This window comes from Ambystoma mexicanum, chromosome 14 (genome assembly GCF_040938575.1).
Source record: "Ambystoma mexicanum isolate Mex_15411 chromosome 14, UKY_AmexF1_1, whole genome shotgun sequence".
In the NCBI taxonomy this organism is placed as follows: Eukaryota; Metazoa; Chordata; class Amphibia; order Caudata; family Ambystomatidae; genus Ambystoma; species Ambystoma mexicanum.
In genome coordinates, this window is record NC_090940.1 from 425,887,608 (window position 1) to 425,903,376 (window position 15,769).

At 42.4% G+C, this 15,769-nt stretch overlaps 1 protein-coding gene across 1 annotated transcript in view; it reads right to left on the minus strand.

Moving 5' to 3' along the window:
- The window catches only part of ATG14 (autophagy related 14), a 1,873,818-nt gene that overhangs the window by 1,628,822 nt on the left and 229,227 nt on the right, over positions 1-15,769 (minus strand). The window contains exon 2 of the mRNA XM_069637604.1: positions 1,107-1,169. Coding sequence (XP_069493705.1) covers positions 1,107-1,169 — 63 coding nt within the window. The remainder of the gene's footprint in view (positions 1-1,106; positions 1,170-15,769) is intronic.

The window sequence follows — 15,769 nt, forward strand, 5'->3', positions numbered from 1 at the left end:
TTTCTGTGATGACAATGCCGTTGCCGATGAGTAGGTCGAAGATCTCTGTTGAGTGTTTTGACATGGATCTTGCGTTTATTAGATTGCAGTGGAGTTTGGAGGTGTAGTTTGGTTTGGACTTTCTTGTTGGGATCGTCTTCTAGTCTGTTTTGAGGTTTCCTTTCTGGACGATCTCTTGTTGAGGTCTTGGTGCCGGAGTGTCAGTGTCATCGAAGAGTTCTTCTAGGTTAAGCTATGCCCACTACACCAAACTAAATCAATAGAACCATGCCTATGCACATCACTCAAAGTCACTAGACTATCCCATCACTCAATGCACCTCATTAACACGTTCTCTTTGGATAACTAAAAGCATTCTACATCACAAACACACATTGCTGTGATGTACACAAAATGTTCTAACATATTAACTCCTCATTGGCACATATAGAGTAAAAATACAACTTTTAATGGCACGCTGGAAGAAAACAGAAAAGTAATGACATGTACACCATATAACACATGCCACAAGTATTACCTTTTGCAAAGAAAGCACAGTTCCTGTCTGACTAGCCCCTTCTCCCTGCAGCATTTTCTTGCCACACAGGTAGCTCTATCACTTGTGTAAAAAACAAAATTACAAGCCTTCCAACATATCCATACTTAAGAACAACTCAATGGTCTGAAAAACACATATGGGTCAAGCTGTGTCATCTTAGGCCCGAAAACAGTTTGAGTGAATGAAAAGCTTGATTGTTGACAAGAGGCCTCTCACCATCATTGTCCCATCCAGACAGAAACTGATGCAAAAAGGTCATAATTAACTGTTTGGCTCTGTACTCTGCAAGTCCCTTTCAGTACCCTTAGCTATATACAAAACCCAACCCTTTTCAATCTGATTATTCAAACAAGTATGTTGCGCTACTTCAATACACCCATCGTTTGGCTTGCTTTTTTTGTAGACTTTGCTCTCGTCAGTGGCATTTACCACAGTGGTCATCTCTCTCAAATACCAAAGCTTGCAACCATAACAAAAACATGTAAAAAACCTAAACTAAAAAAAAAAACACTAAATCCATCACATTTTGGTTGTGCAATATAGTAGCAACAATATTTTGTTTACTCACTGTTCTTGGAAACCTGAACGTTTTCTTTTGATATTTATTAAATGTTCCTTTTTATCCAAAAACCTGAAATATTAGGAGAGGACTTTTTATAGTACATCATAGAAGAAAACTTTAGCACAGGATAATTAAATGTAAAACAAATACATGATTGGTCAACATATTTTGAAACACAAAGTTAAGAATAACAAATACATTATATACATTAGGTTTTGTTTAGTTTATTCAAGGTAATATGACTATATGAAGACATTTTTGATCAAGAACAATGGCAGTACTTTCACATGGATAATCTGCTTTCACATTCAAATAAGGACTAAAATCAAACTTAATTTCAGCAATTATTGAACATACAGAAATCTCAGAAAGGGTCCTAGCTGAAATGTTCGCTAAACAAGCTCAGTAGACAAGTATAATAGAAACTGCTGGGGAGTGGAGGGGCAGATGAAAAGGGGGACAAGGACGCAAGTGCCCCCCAGGCTGGCTGGGCTATTTCTCCTAGGGCTAGAGCTGCAAAGTGCACAAAAAGTATTTTCTTTTTTTAAAAAAAGGTAAAATCCTTCTGAATTTAGACTGCCCCGAAAGAACCGAGATGCTGCATGGCCAAGTCTGCTTCTGTTCAGATGGGGTGAGACACTCATCTTGTTTTCAGCAATGTTGCATATGTGTCTTGGTGATGCCCAGACATGGGCTTCCACAGTGTGCGAGTGGGAGAAGAGGCTACGTACAGCATCATGTTCCTACCCCACAGCAGCAATATATGCATTTAAATGACAGATTCTGCAATCATGGATAATAATGTTGGGACCACTACAGCCCATACAGCACTGGTCTGTTACAATGCTCAGCAAACTTCTACTTGCCAAAGTAGTAAGGGTCCATACCTTATTAGAGTTTGCTCTCAATTTCATTCTTTAGGAATGCTTCCCCTATACCCCTGTGAATTTCTTTATCACCGGCAAGTTTATTACAATAAAAGCGTTTGATAGCACCCTGAATAGCATCCATAGATATTATATGGTTCTTATATGAATGGCTTTTTGACTGTTGAGGTACTTTTGGGCACAGCTGAAAAACACACAACCGATGTAACATTCGGGTATTCATTATTAGTAGACTACAAACTAAGAGGGTAATTCAGAGATGACCAGATTTCTTTATGAAATACTGCTGGAGAAAGGCACTACCTCCACCAGTGGTGTTTTAAATATCTGTCTAAATCAGAGTTTACCACCGGCAGAAGTGGTATTTATTTATGTACAGTAGTGCCTCATAACACTACTGTACATTTTTCTAAAGGGTCCATTCTGACCCATTTATGCACTGCATGGTTAAACTGGTGCTGGAGGGCTACAGAGATACCCACCTTTTCACCCCATACCATGGCCCTTTGTAAAAACTGTTTCAACTGCCTTGAAAGGAAACACAACACTATGAAGAATATGATGTGTATATATGGATTGCGGTCTTCGTGGTCGTTTAAAATAATAAATAGTTGAAAAAATTAATTTTTAAAAAAAACTATTGAAAGGAAGTGTCCGCACTGCCAATCTGTGCAGTTAAAAACGTTTTTAAAAAGTGAGGCCATTTTAGCCTTTTTTTACTCCACTCCAAAGGCAGAGGTAAAAATAGGTAGATTTTTGGCAGAAAATCCACCTCAAATACTGCTGCCGTTAATCTCATGGAATATTGCCTGAGATATTATATCATACCCTGAATTGGGCAGACAGTAAAAACAGCAGCATTTGCCAAATACCGCTAGTTTGACCGTGTCCATCCAACTCTGAATGTCCCCCAAGTTTTTAATTTTTTTAGTCTTGTCCGGAACACTTATCTGACCAACAAAAAGGCACACATACATATCAACATCCTATTCACATGTATAGATACATAGTTACATGAACACAGATTCATCCTTCCCCATATACTTACTCTACCCAGTCTCACACATACTCACCCTTGAAAACGCAAATAAATAGGATAGGTTGTGCTGACTCCTGCCGTATTACCAGATCCCAGACGGACTCCGCTCCCAGTTAACTCTGCTTCCAGGAAGACTGAAATATGCAGGCGACTTTCCAAAAAAGTGATTTGTGGAAGCAAAATAATAGCCAAGTTCCCTCTGCATTGTCCAAGTGAAGATCCCCCCAAAAGCCACACATTCCAGCAAGACCCCAGCCACATTTTCTTTTGCAGAGGCTGACTAGCAAATCAAGGTGGTCTACTGTCTTACATTTGAGGCAGAGCAATGGAAGGGGGTGAGTAACCAGGAATCGGTGATTGAGCAATGTGGGCAAGTGAAGTGGGTGCAAGCGAGGTAAGGGAAGGGGATTGAGTTAAGGGCTGGCATTAAAGGGGAACGGAAGTCGAAACATTAATTGTAAAGAAGGGGGTGAAGAGGCATTGAAGATGACGCGTCTCCCTCTAATCACTCCGTTCTTTACTTTAACATCTCGGCACCTCCACCTTCTACACGTCTCCCCTCTTCAAAGACGAAGAGGAAATTCCATTGCCCCTTACCTTGATGTGTGGAACTCGTGCTTCTTTCGCCTATTCGGGCCTCGGTGGATTATTCTTTTTTAGGGTCTTGTTTGGTTCGAGGTACAAATCTCTTGGTGACCATCCCATAACTTGCCATGCAAAACACTATATGTACTTTTCGGGCTGTTTTGCCATTCCTGGGCCAAGTTCTCTGAAATTGGCACTAAATACTTACCCCTTTGTCCTGGGCTGATGGATTATTCTTCAGATTTTCCCTTAGGATTCCTCTGGATCAATGGATGTGTGGTTCAAGAATTTTGCTCCTGCTCATCAAATCCTTATTTCAATCCCTGCAATCCCATACCCTTCCTGTGCCTTCTCTCATTTCTGCTCTTTCTCCATACTCGTGCCACACCATTGGACCGCACTGCCCATAACAATCCAAGCCAGTCCCAAGTGTGGATCTCTATAAAGCTCAGCTTAAACTTCAATTACTTTCTAAAGGGGGAGCTTCCTCTGCCCTCTCCCCATCCCATCTTCATGACCCCACCACTGCCTACACAGTTACACTTAATAACGTAATTTTGTATGTGTAATTGCTGCTCCTCTTTAGTTTGAAGCACTTGCATCCTAAGGTTAATGATACCTTTATAAGTCACCTGTTTGCTTATATATGTTTTCTGTTTGTATTGTCCCGGGTATATGTGCATATATTTATACACCACAATAAACTGGCCCATGCCTGGTTTTAATTTCTATGCCATTGTACAGGCACACTTCCTGAGAATCATTCTGCCATCGGTAAATATGTTATTGTAACTTATTTGTGTTTGAAATCCGACATCTCTGTTCTTCAAATAAACGCAAACACAAAATACAAATGTGGATCAAAGGAAGGACACTAAAGGGTGATGGCTAAGGAAAATAGGATAAATGAGGCAGTTCTGGAAAGGTAGATCCACCGATTGACTGTCGAGATCTGTGCCTAGCCTACATGCCACTGCACGCAACTGTGGAACTGGCTCAACCACTACCGTTTTTCTGATGAAACAAGGCATAAAGTAAGTAGCGTCGCCTAGCAATTTGCTATGCTATTCTGTAGGTTTTCTAATTAAATTGACATTTGTTTAGCACAGGTAGCTATTTAAATTACCATGTTCAATGAAAATACAGCTCACCCTGCATTCCTGTCTTACCCTCAGGGCTCTCTCCAACAATTTATTTTTTCAGTGCAAGTTGAAAGGGGGCTAATGGATAGAGAGTGCATCAGCAATCAACGCCCCCACTCACAGCCACTTCGAGCGAAAGACTTGTGTGGGAGCGCTAATAAGAAAAGTTCTTTCATTTTCAAATAATTGCAAAAAATAATCGGGATGATGCTTTTATTAACCAAAGTATATCCTGTTTGGCAAAGATCACATTATGTGTTCACTTTATTTTTTTTAAAGACAGTTCTGCAATTCCATTCCTGAAAATGTAAGTCATTAAATAATGCATAATAACAGTAGTTCTGTGGCAAAACATCATTGTCCCCATGTGTTTCTGTAAAGTTTACGTTAAGTGTATTGAAATTTCATAGTTTCAACTATTTTTCATTTTGTTGAGAAAGTTGCATTGTATTGACGAGTGAACACTTTAGAAAATGTACATGGCCAAATGGCCAAATGCTTTTGATGGCAAACCTAGTTCTAGGACATGCTGGCTGCATTCATCTGTGCAACTGGTGCTCAACTTATGAGCTGACCCCCAAACTCATTGACCTTCTATCTCATTACCCTGTTGCTTCATACCAGCTACCTTGAAAGTGAAAAGACCGCAAGCTACAATATTCCACCAAGCTTGCCCAGTTCTCTACCTGCTTCACCAACCACTCGGCTTAGTCCATTACGTTCTTTCCTCTTACTGTAATGACTACACAAAGCCAACTAGATTTTTACACACATGAGTGATCAATAGTTCCATCCAGTCTGTACTTCTATAGATCTATTGAAATATACACTGTAGTAAGCCTTCAGAGCTCGCTTTGCTCTACAATTATGATTGCATTATAGATTAGCACCTGCGGGGGAGAACTGGCCAATCCGCAGGCCAGGAATGCAAGCAGAATCTGCAGGTAGCGCCCTTTTTTTCCGGCCTGCTGCACCTCTACCCAGCTTTAACCCTGTTCTTGGAGGTGTTGCCCCAGGCTGAGTTGCCACTCGAGTGACACACATTGTGCCCCTTGCCCTCACCCACTAACCTCCAGGTCCTTGAAATCGTTGTTTTCAATCACAGACAGATGTGCAATTTCTTTTAAGGGAAGCATGTGCAAAGTCTGGTTCCCTAACAAACAAAGAAAGTATCAGCACCCCAGATGGCAGCGGCCCTGAGTGCTAATAGCGATTAATACCACTTTTATGTGTGCGCAGGATTGGAATGTTGCGAAAGGGACTACCTGGCTCGGGCCGGAGGGCTGTTAGAATCCCTGCCCTCCCCCGAAAGTGGTATTTAACGCAATATTGAAAACAGATCACATCAATGACAGGCAAGCACTATCTTCTCCACCTGAAGATGACAATTGCCCTGCCTGCCGGAACACCATACCACATACTTGAGTCTCAGGCTATGACTTTCCTTTAGCATTGTGAACTTCATGATTCATGCAACTGAGGGGATGGGCCCCTAATCACCTTAACTCGAGGCAGGTTCACCACTTAAGAAGCGAGTGCACATTTGTACGTAAAGCAGGTTTATTGTACAATTGTCTGGAGAGGGGCTAAATGATGCTGTAGAGTTAAACTAGCCAGAGTCTCTCTGAACCACATATGCTGACACATTATGTACATTTTGACAACAGTTAAAACACTGCCATATATTTTATTACAATCCACCCCCCACATGTGATTGGACAAGACCTATACAAAAGAAATCCAATATTTCTACAAGTCTCCCGTTCTTATTGCTTGCAGTTATCTTAACTACCAACTTCAGCTCAGGTGTACAACACACCCGTTTTTGGGATTTTTCTGTGGCAGGTCATGACATCATCATACAGTTACATATTTACATACAAACATAATTCATTGCAAGTCCCAACTGGTCTGAGACCGCCTAACCCTAAATGTAATTGCGCATAGTTTGCACAAATACTTCAAACGACATGAGAAAAAAAAACATGTTCCCTTTGAACTGACGATAACCATCTCACCCACCTCAACTCAACTGGCGTCTGTGGAACATTCTAATCTAAATGACTACCATTTCAGCACGCATGGCACATCCTGAGAAAACAATCAAAACCCATGAGTATCAGTCTTTCTGGCCTCGAGCGTCAATTCTCCCAACATTAATTGTTGGTCAAAAGCAAATGGACGGATCGATCTGCAAGCTCCTATGCACTTAAAAAAAGATTACATCTGCGTTCTGCGAAACTACCAGGCCATAAAATCCTGGGCCGGTTTGTTATCCAACCACCTGCTAAGGTCGTAGTTACACACTACCTGTCCTCTAAAACCCTGCAAAACCAGTTGTTCCCAGATGCTCAGATTCACCTTGCGAGCTACTGACTGCAGAGTTTAATACATTTATGAAGAAAGCAGACTACATGTAGATTTATAAATTCCATGTGTATGCATTTCAGTGTGCATGCATGTTTAATCAATATTGTCTCTCCTTTACAGTGGGTTCTTCATGACAAGTCCCTTTCCTCGCATGCGCATGCATGCGGACCACAACTGTGCGGCAGACATCAGCTCTAACACCCCACGCCCATGGACTCACCACCATCTACTGCACTTCTTCATACCCTCAAAAACAGTAGGGAACCCAAACTCACCTACACCAGCCACTATGGCTAGATCAAAGAAACTACTCACCGTGGAAAGAATTCTACCTCTTCTTAAAACCTCGGCACTTGCCCATCCTACTTCCAACGATCCCACAGATCTTGTACAGATCTACAACACCACTCTTAAAGAGGTATTAGACGCTATAGCCCCACTGGAAAAGAAAAAAGCCAAGCACATACTCCATGCGAACGCATGGTTCACACAGGAACTCTCCGATACCCGAACCACTAAAAGAGCAGCTCTAACTGCATGGCAAATGAATCCCTCCACCACCACAAGAGACACCTACCTTACAGTCGCCAAACAATACAAGCAAGCCATCTCCAAAGCTAAAGCTGCCACATAGAACTCCAGAATTAAGAAAGCTAATTCCCAATCTAAAGAGCTATTCGCCATTTATAACTAACTTACCATCCACCCTACATCAAAAACACTACCCACTGAGAAAAACGGAACCTGGTGTAACGACATTCAACAACGCCATGTTAAACAAAATCAAAACACTCCAGAACAAAATGAAGACTCATCTGACAAATTGCCTAAAGCCACTCCACCCACATCAAAGTCTTAGACACCCCCGCCAGTCGTAGACTCTCCACATAGCACAAACAAGCCCACACCCTTTGCATTTAGTGACGTAACAATCCCTGAAGTTCTACTGATCATGAAGCGTACCAAACCATCGCTATGTAAAGGTGATACATGCCTAGCCAATCTAGTCAAAGATTGGCCGACTGCTCTGGCCCCATTTGTCACTACCTTTATCAGTGCCTCCTTCGCCAACAGTACCGTCCCGCTCACCCTTAAGGAAGCCTGGGTTTGGCCACTATTAAAGAAACCTACCCTTGACCCTGACTCCCCAAACAACTACCGTCCAATTACCACTGTGTCATTCCTTCGAAAAACTCTGGACAAGGCTGCCTATCTACAGATTCAGTCCTACCTGGAAACTCAACATCCTAGGAAAAAGAATCTGGCTTCTGTCCTCATCACAGTACAGAATCAGCCCTGCTGGACCTTAAGAACCAATTACTCGAAGCCATGGACAAAGGCAAATCTTCACTCCTCCTAGTCTTGGATCGCTCATCTGCCTTTGACTTGGTTGACCACAAGATCATGTGTAAATATCTCACCAACACTGCTCACTTCTCCCAAGAGGCTACCGTCTGGATCACTTCCTTCTTGGAGGGCCGAGCTATGAGGGTCTTCTTCGACTAGGCCTCAACCTCTCCATCACCCATTGAGTGCGGAGTGCCACAAGGATCCTGCACTTCCCCCACTCTCTACAATCTATTCACCTTCCACTGTTCAGCAACCTAGAAGAATTCGGCATAGCTTTTACAAACTATGCTAATGACACACATTCTTCTCCCCCTAACGGGGAACTATGAGCAATACCTCAACACCCTCCAGATGACATATGCACGCATCCAGGCCTGGATGCCAGCCAATGGTCTCTGTTTAAACATGGAAAAAACAGAAATTCTGCTGGTAGGCCCCAAAGAATTCCTAAAAAAAACTAGATGACAAATATAGCTCCATCAGTATTGAGAACACTTATCACAGCCTCTACTGCAGTGAAAACCCTTGGTGTATACCTGGGCTCCACCTTAACAATGGATAGGCAAGTCAGCGCCATTTCATCCTCAGCTGCACTTACAACAAAAACCATAAATGCTGTAAAACCCAACCTGTCGCCATCGCTAGAGCCACAATCGGCGCAAAACTAGATTACTGTAACATCCTACTTCTAGGCACTTCTGCAAACAACATCAACAGATTGCAAATTGCACATAACAGCACCCTCATAGCTGACCTTAGCATCCCCAGGAGAGAGCACATCTCTCAGGCGAGGAAAGATGCCCACTGGCTACCGATTAAAGAACGCATAACATTCAAGGCCCTCACGATCACACACAAATGCCTCGCCCAGACTGCCCCAGCCTACCTAGCAGAAAGAATAAATCAGGCTCCGGCCCACAGACGAAAACATGACCAATACTCGCAACTACTCTCAGTCCCGGCATTCAACAGAGCTAAAGCTGGCGGCACCAGTTTTGAAGTATTAGCCCCAAAAGCCTGGAACGTGCTCCCGCTCAGCTTAAGAAACAAAGAAACCCTCACAGTGTTCACAAAGATGCTAAAAACAGCTATTTAACTAAAGCACTTCCACAATATACTGTCTCCAGCACTGTTCCACTGTAACCTCGGAACACCCTCTCAACATTGTCAGTGAACCTGTATTACTGGCTATGAAATCTCTTCTGAATTTATGTCAATGCCTCTGAAATATCTGACCTAACTGTTTTAAGTGAATATTCTGTAACTACGCCACAATCCCTCCGGGCTGCTGGGCGCGTTATAAATCCAAATAAATGAATAAATAAATTATGAAACTCCAAGTCGCCCGGCATCTAGGCACTTCGTAGAACACCAGATCTGAATCGTGTTTATATTTCATTTGGCGATTTTAACATATCTTGCTGCTCATGTGCCAATATAATATGTATCTGTTAGGGAGAATTTTCACTTTAGTGCTTAATTCTTCCCACCTTAGAGACCCCCAGATCATTTGCTGGATTTTAGGACTTTTTAATTTTGACCCTGGAGTGAGTAAGCCCTTTTTCTCACTCTCTCATGTGTTTTGACAATATTTGGAGGATGCGTTTCCTTTGTTTTTGGAGTCGGACAAACTCCATAGGCATCTACCTTTTGTATGGTAACACACAGCACCTTCAGTGCAGTGTCACAGAGAAATCCTTTAGATTTCTCCTAAGGTTTAAATACCTTTTCTTGTGTGAACTACTATTCCCAAGATTAATAAAGTGAAATTGACTTTACTTACCTTTTCTCTTTGTAGGTCCAGCACATACCATTTTATGTGGAGTGCTGTGGGGTTACTTAGTAGCCCCTTATCCTACCTACTCATGTAACATTTTATATGTTACCCTCAATACTTTAAATGGCTGGTGGCAGTGGTTTAATTGTCCTTCCATTGTGCTTTTTTACTGTGGCTGAATCCTCAGCTGCAGTATATCACCCATGGGTGACCATTTTGTCAAAATGGCCCGGGTCTTCTTTTTTCACCATTTCCAGTTGCACAGTTTTCCTTGGGTTTTACTCTGCGTGCCAAGCCTGGTTTGAGCCCTTTTTTCATTTTGCCTTCGGCGGGCTTCAGTACTGAAACCCACCTCTGGCTCCAGTGAGGGAGGTGCCCGAAACTTCCCTGTCCTTGGTCTCCAGGTCAACCTGAATGCACCCAGTCCTGATTGACTGGCTGGCTGTCCTTTCAGGACAGCCACCTTGCTGTTTGAGTGACAGTCTAGGCTGTGCATGAATGGGAAATGCCAGCTAAAAGGCGAGCGTGTTGGGCCTGAAGACGAAGTCGACCACTGGGAAGAACCACCCAACAAAGAAACCATGAATGCAGCTTGCTGCATCCTCCTGGACCTTTGAATTGCACGGTGAAGCCCTGCTGCTGTGCTGAAACTCTTTTTGATCGACAAGAGAAGCTCCGGAAGGGACAACTTCTTCCCTTAGGTTAGTGGGACCAACTAACAAAGAGACGAACTCCACTGGACCATCTTCCCCAACTGGCTGTACTTGTTTGCTGCTGCAGGAACCGAGTGCCAGGGGTCGAGAAATCCATAGTCGAGTGCAACATCTACAATCCGGCCAGAAGCTCCAGGAGTCTCCTAAAGACCCTCCAGAAGCAGGATGACCAGCGCTAGAGTCCCCTCACCAGAGTGCAGGACTCAAGGAGTGAAGGAAGCCCAAATGGTATCCAAGATCTGCAGTGGTGCCATTTACAGAGCGCTGAAACCGCAAAGTGCCGCTGATCTGAAAAGAGCCCATAGCTGCCGCCACCCTCCAAATTGCTGCCACAGGAGTCCTCTAGACGTCCTCCATCTTGTCCCCACGACTGAGGCCTAGGATTTGGATCGCTGAACCAGACAGAAGCCAGCTGGACCACTCTTCTTCTAACCAAAGTACTGTTCCGACTTGGGGTACTTACGCCAGTGTCTTTAAGCTTTGCTCTTCTCAGTTGAGAATTGCAGTAGCTACTTTGCTAGAGTTGATTACAGCTCTACCCTTAACAAGTGCAACAGCTCGTGACCCTATGGTTATTTGTTGTTCAACACTTATTTTGTGCAAGCCTTTGCTATCTAAGAAGTGCCTCGGCTCCATAGACTGTGCTCCAATTGACTTTGACTGTCCTGGCTCCCTGCAGACTCTTCTAGACCATTTGGCATTGATACCTACTGCCCCTCATAGGTAATAACTTGTTTTTTAACTATTATTGCTGGGAACTTTTTTTATCTAGTCTTCGTTGGAAGATTGAAGTGCTCACATGCTCTGAGAACCTGTTTAACATTTTTCCTTCCCTTAACCTTTCCTTTCTACAACCCTCAGAATCTACAAAGTGTACTGGTGATATATAAATGCCATAACTGTCCTAGTTTGTGAAGTCACCGCAGGGTAGGAAGTGTAATAAGCATCATCTACTAGCTTTGTGTTGATTCTGGAAAGGTATTTTAAAGTATATTTGATTGTTAAATATATTGCCCTGTTTAATGAAAGCTTATTTAAAAACCACTGTTAAATAAACAAATAATTATTTATAACAAAAACCTTGTGTGTAAGTGTTACTTGGCTACTTGTATTTGTGGATTTCATTGCTACAGTTCTACAGCTCACATTCTACAGCTCACATTTACCCCTCTTGAGATAAGCCTGACTGCTCAGTCACACTCCCAACTTGTGTAGTACAGGCCTATACCAAAAGGTGGGTTACCTAATACCAAGAGGAAAAGTGTTGTGTAGTCTCCCACAGGGAAAGCCAGATTTTTTGAACAGTGTACCAGTTTAGGCATTGACTAACAACTTTGCATAAAGTGTTTTGTTTGTTTTAATTTGAAGATGAGATTGAAGATGAAAGCTAATTTGCTGTCTAAATTTGAAACCAGGAAGCTAGAGATTAAATCCCTGCATTCCCCAATTGACACATGTGATCCTGAGCAAATCATTTAATCACCGTTTCCTTAAAATGTTTGTAGCGAATGTCCCACTTCAATAAATATTCACCATTTATATAATGCATACTGGTGGTATGCAGTATGCTAAGTGAGTGATGTTTTTATGTTGGGCAGGGTGCCAGGTATGGCTTTTGTGTTGTGCAGTGTAGTGGCAGGAACCAAAGTATGGATCTTTCGACATGTTGGCTTAGCTATTAGAGTGAAGCCAAAACCCCTGACAGTGCTCTACCAATTAATTTTCTAGTTTCTCCACCTCATCACAATGGTCCAAAACTAAAGATGGGATGAGATGTAGCCTGCAATTAAACTGGGACACTAGGAAACCTGGGCTCACACCCCAGCTTTCCCATTTCAGCAATTATTATATTATACTGGTAAACTAAGTTTACTGCGTTTGGTATACGGGGTAGGTTCTGGGGGCACAGGTCTCTAAGAAACGACAAACCTAACTAAACAATATTTTGCATAAAAGCAAAGTTATTACAATAATCTCTACTATATGTGCTAGATAATGTATAAATGGGGCGAGAGGTTGGTATTGGGTTTAGTTGTTCTGCAAGTTGTGGATGCTGGCCTGCTGCGTTATTGGCTTGGGCCACTGACCAAAGGGCCAGAAAATAAATTGTACTTGCCCCCACTGCCCCCAATACACAAGTTGCCAGTCCTTCCCTGGACACATTCACAGGAAAAAATCTGTTTGCACAAATCTGCCTCAGAAAGGGTCAAAACACACTTCATACTACAAAATAAGCCTTGAATAAAACAGCAAGTGCTGTTAAATGATTGTGGCATGTACAACTAACAGCAGTTCCAGCTGCAAGGACATTACTGCTTTGCAAAAGCCTATCATGCTAAAAAGGTAGGAGGTACAGGTACATTTATAAACAGAAGAAAATAGAACCATAGTAGAGTGATGGTTTAAGTTTTGGAGAGGAAAAAAAACAAAAGGAGGCAGGATGAAGAACAGAAATAAAACAGGAAACATAGGAGAAGTAAAGAATGCGTGAAGACCAAGTCGGAGGCGGAGGGGAAAGAAGGAAACCCAGGAAGAATGGAGATGTAGAAGAGTAATGAGAACACAAACTCCTTATGTGTCTGAAATAAACACGTTGAGAAAGGAGAAAGAATGAAACCCTGCCAAGTTATATTTGAAGAGGGGTGTTTTCTATTGAGAGGAGGAATCGCGAGAATCCCTCCCCATCTGTATATCATGGTGTCATTTGTGAGTTCTGAAACGAATGGTCCTTGGAAAATATTGAAACAAAAAGATATTTTTTATACACAGTGCTGAAAAAAAGACATGGCCTAGTAAATTAAGGGCATTCTGTCCAAACTAGTCAGTAGTGCTGGAGAAGACATGGTCCAAAATGGAAGGGCACGTCGTCTTGACTAGGACATGTGATTTGTAAACACAGCAAGTAACCAGTAGATCCGTTTTCTCAAGAATTTCTTTTTCTGGATTTTTCATGCATTTCTGGTGTTTTAGATGCAAGAAAAAACAAACAAAACATTAGTATGAAATATTTATTCTTGCATATAGTGCTTTTTCCCCCCATTAGGATTGTTGTAAATAATTGACAGCGATACATTTATTTATTGATGTTGGGAGTAAAATGATTTTTTTTGGGGTAGTAAAAATGTAAGTGCATTTCCCAATGGTAGTATTTTATAAACTAGTAAAAAGATATTTCAACTGGAAAATGGAAAACTTCTTGTAATAATAATTATTTCTTTCCGCCTAGTTATTCATGCACATGTTTACTTCTTCCAATCAGGCATTAATAATAGTAATTTCTTCATGTGATACTACATGCACTACTGGTCCAAACAAATCCATGGAGCCGTTTGGGTGAAAGCAGGGACTACAAGGTCCTTCGTGTTTGCTTCATATTTTTGTTGCGAGTATTTTTACTCCCTATTTTTATTTTTGGGGGAGTATTTGGCTATTTTTAGGGGATTAAAAGTGTCCGATACACACCTTAGCTGTAGGGCTGTGAGGAAGGATTATATGGGAGGAGATGGCTTTGACGGAGAGGTGGTCACTCCCTTAGGAGAAACACAGTGTTCCTCTTTTTGTGAGGATGAAGATCGAATAATCCCCAAATAGCTGATGGCATGCTGTCACTGCGTAAATCCCTCCAAGGTTAAAACCCAACGAACAGTTTATGAGAAACCATCTAAACAGAATAGGTTTTCCTCCTTCGGAATCTATGGGTCACATGAGATGTCCACTGAATTTAATAGTTGTCTTGGGTAAGAGTCCTAACCCCATTATCACTACACATACCACTCGCATAACACCTCCTGTTTCTGATAACCTACAGTTCAACTAACAGTTGGAACGAAATAGCCTTGGAAAGTCTAAAACCATTATGGACTTCAAGACCCATAATGCCGAGCGTACTGGGATGAGGAAGAGGAGCAAAGAGTTAATGATGATCAATAGTGCTGCCAAGAAGATTGTGCAGTCTAGTTGTCCTAATTCCAATCACCCAGGCAGGATATTCAAATGTGGAAATCACCCACAGGTAAGGAAAGCAGTAGGAGAAGCTGCAGAAGTGTCAGGCACAGCAGAGGCAGAAGCGAAAGCCACGGCAGAGGCTGGTAACTGAAGGAGAGGTTGTGTGGCGCTGCAGAGTACGCAAAGCGGAATCGTGGAAGAAAAAGTGGGGAAAGAAGCCCAGCTGAATGGGAGAGGTGCTGCCGAGCCGCAGAGAACCCCTCTGGTGTGCCAAAGTATCACAAGACCCGCCAGAGCCTGGTGAGCTCCCAGGACGTGGCGCACAGACAACGGCAGCTGCAGAAGAGCGGTCAACAGTGTTGTTGGAACAAAGAGGGTCTGACAGTTTACTGAGGTCCTGCCAGCAACTCTACCGCACTGCAGCACCGAGAGATGACATGGAGACGCCAAAAGAAGCCGGTGAGTTCGCCTAAAGGGAGGCAACCCCGGGGTGCTCCAAAAAGAACACTTGCAATCAAAAGACAGTTTTGAATACCAACCAAGTAGTAAAGAAGGGCAAAAAGGGTGCAAATCTCCTCACATGGGATATCAGTTTGGGGAAACCTGTAACCCGTTAAGAGAGTATAATGAAGGGATAACAGGGCAAAGAGGGTACAATTCTCATCCTGTGAGATATAATTTTGGGGAAACCTGGAACCCACATTGCCATAAGCAAATAAACCGCCAAATATTATACAATTCTCCTTATGTGAGATACTGGTGGAGAAACTTGCCACAGGCAGAGAAAACATTGATACTTGTGTGAAGTTGAAAACATTCCTGGGAGGGCAAATAGACCAGAAAAAGAACAACCTGTATGAA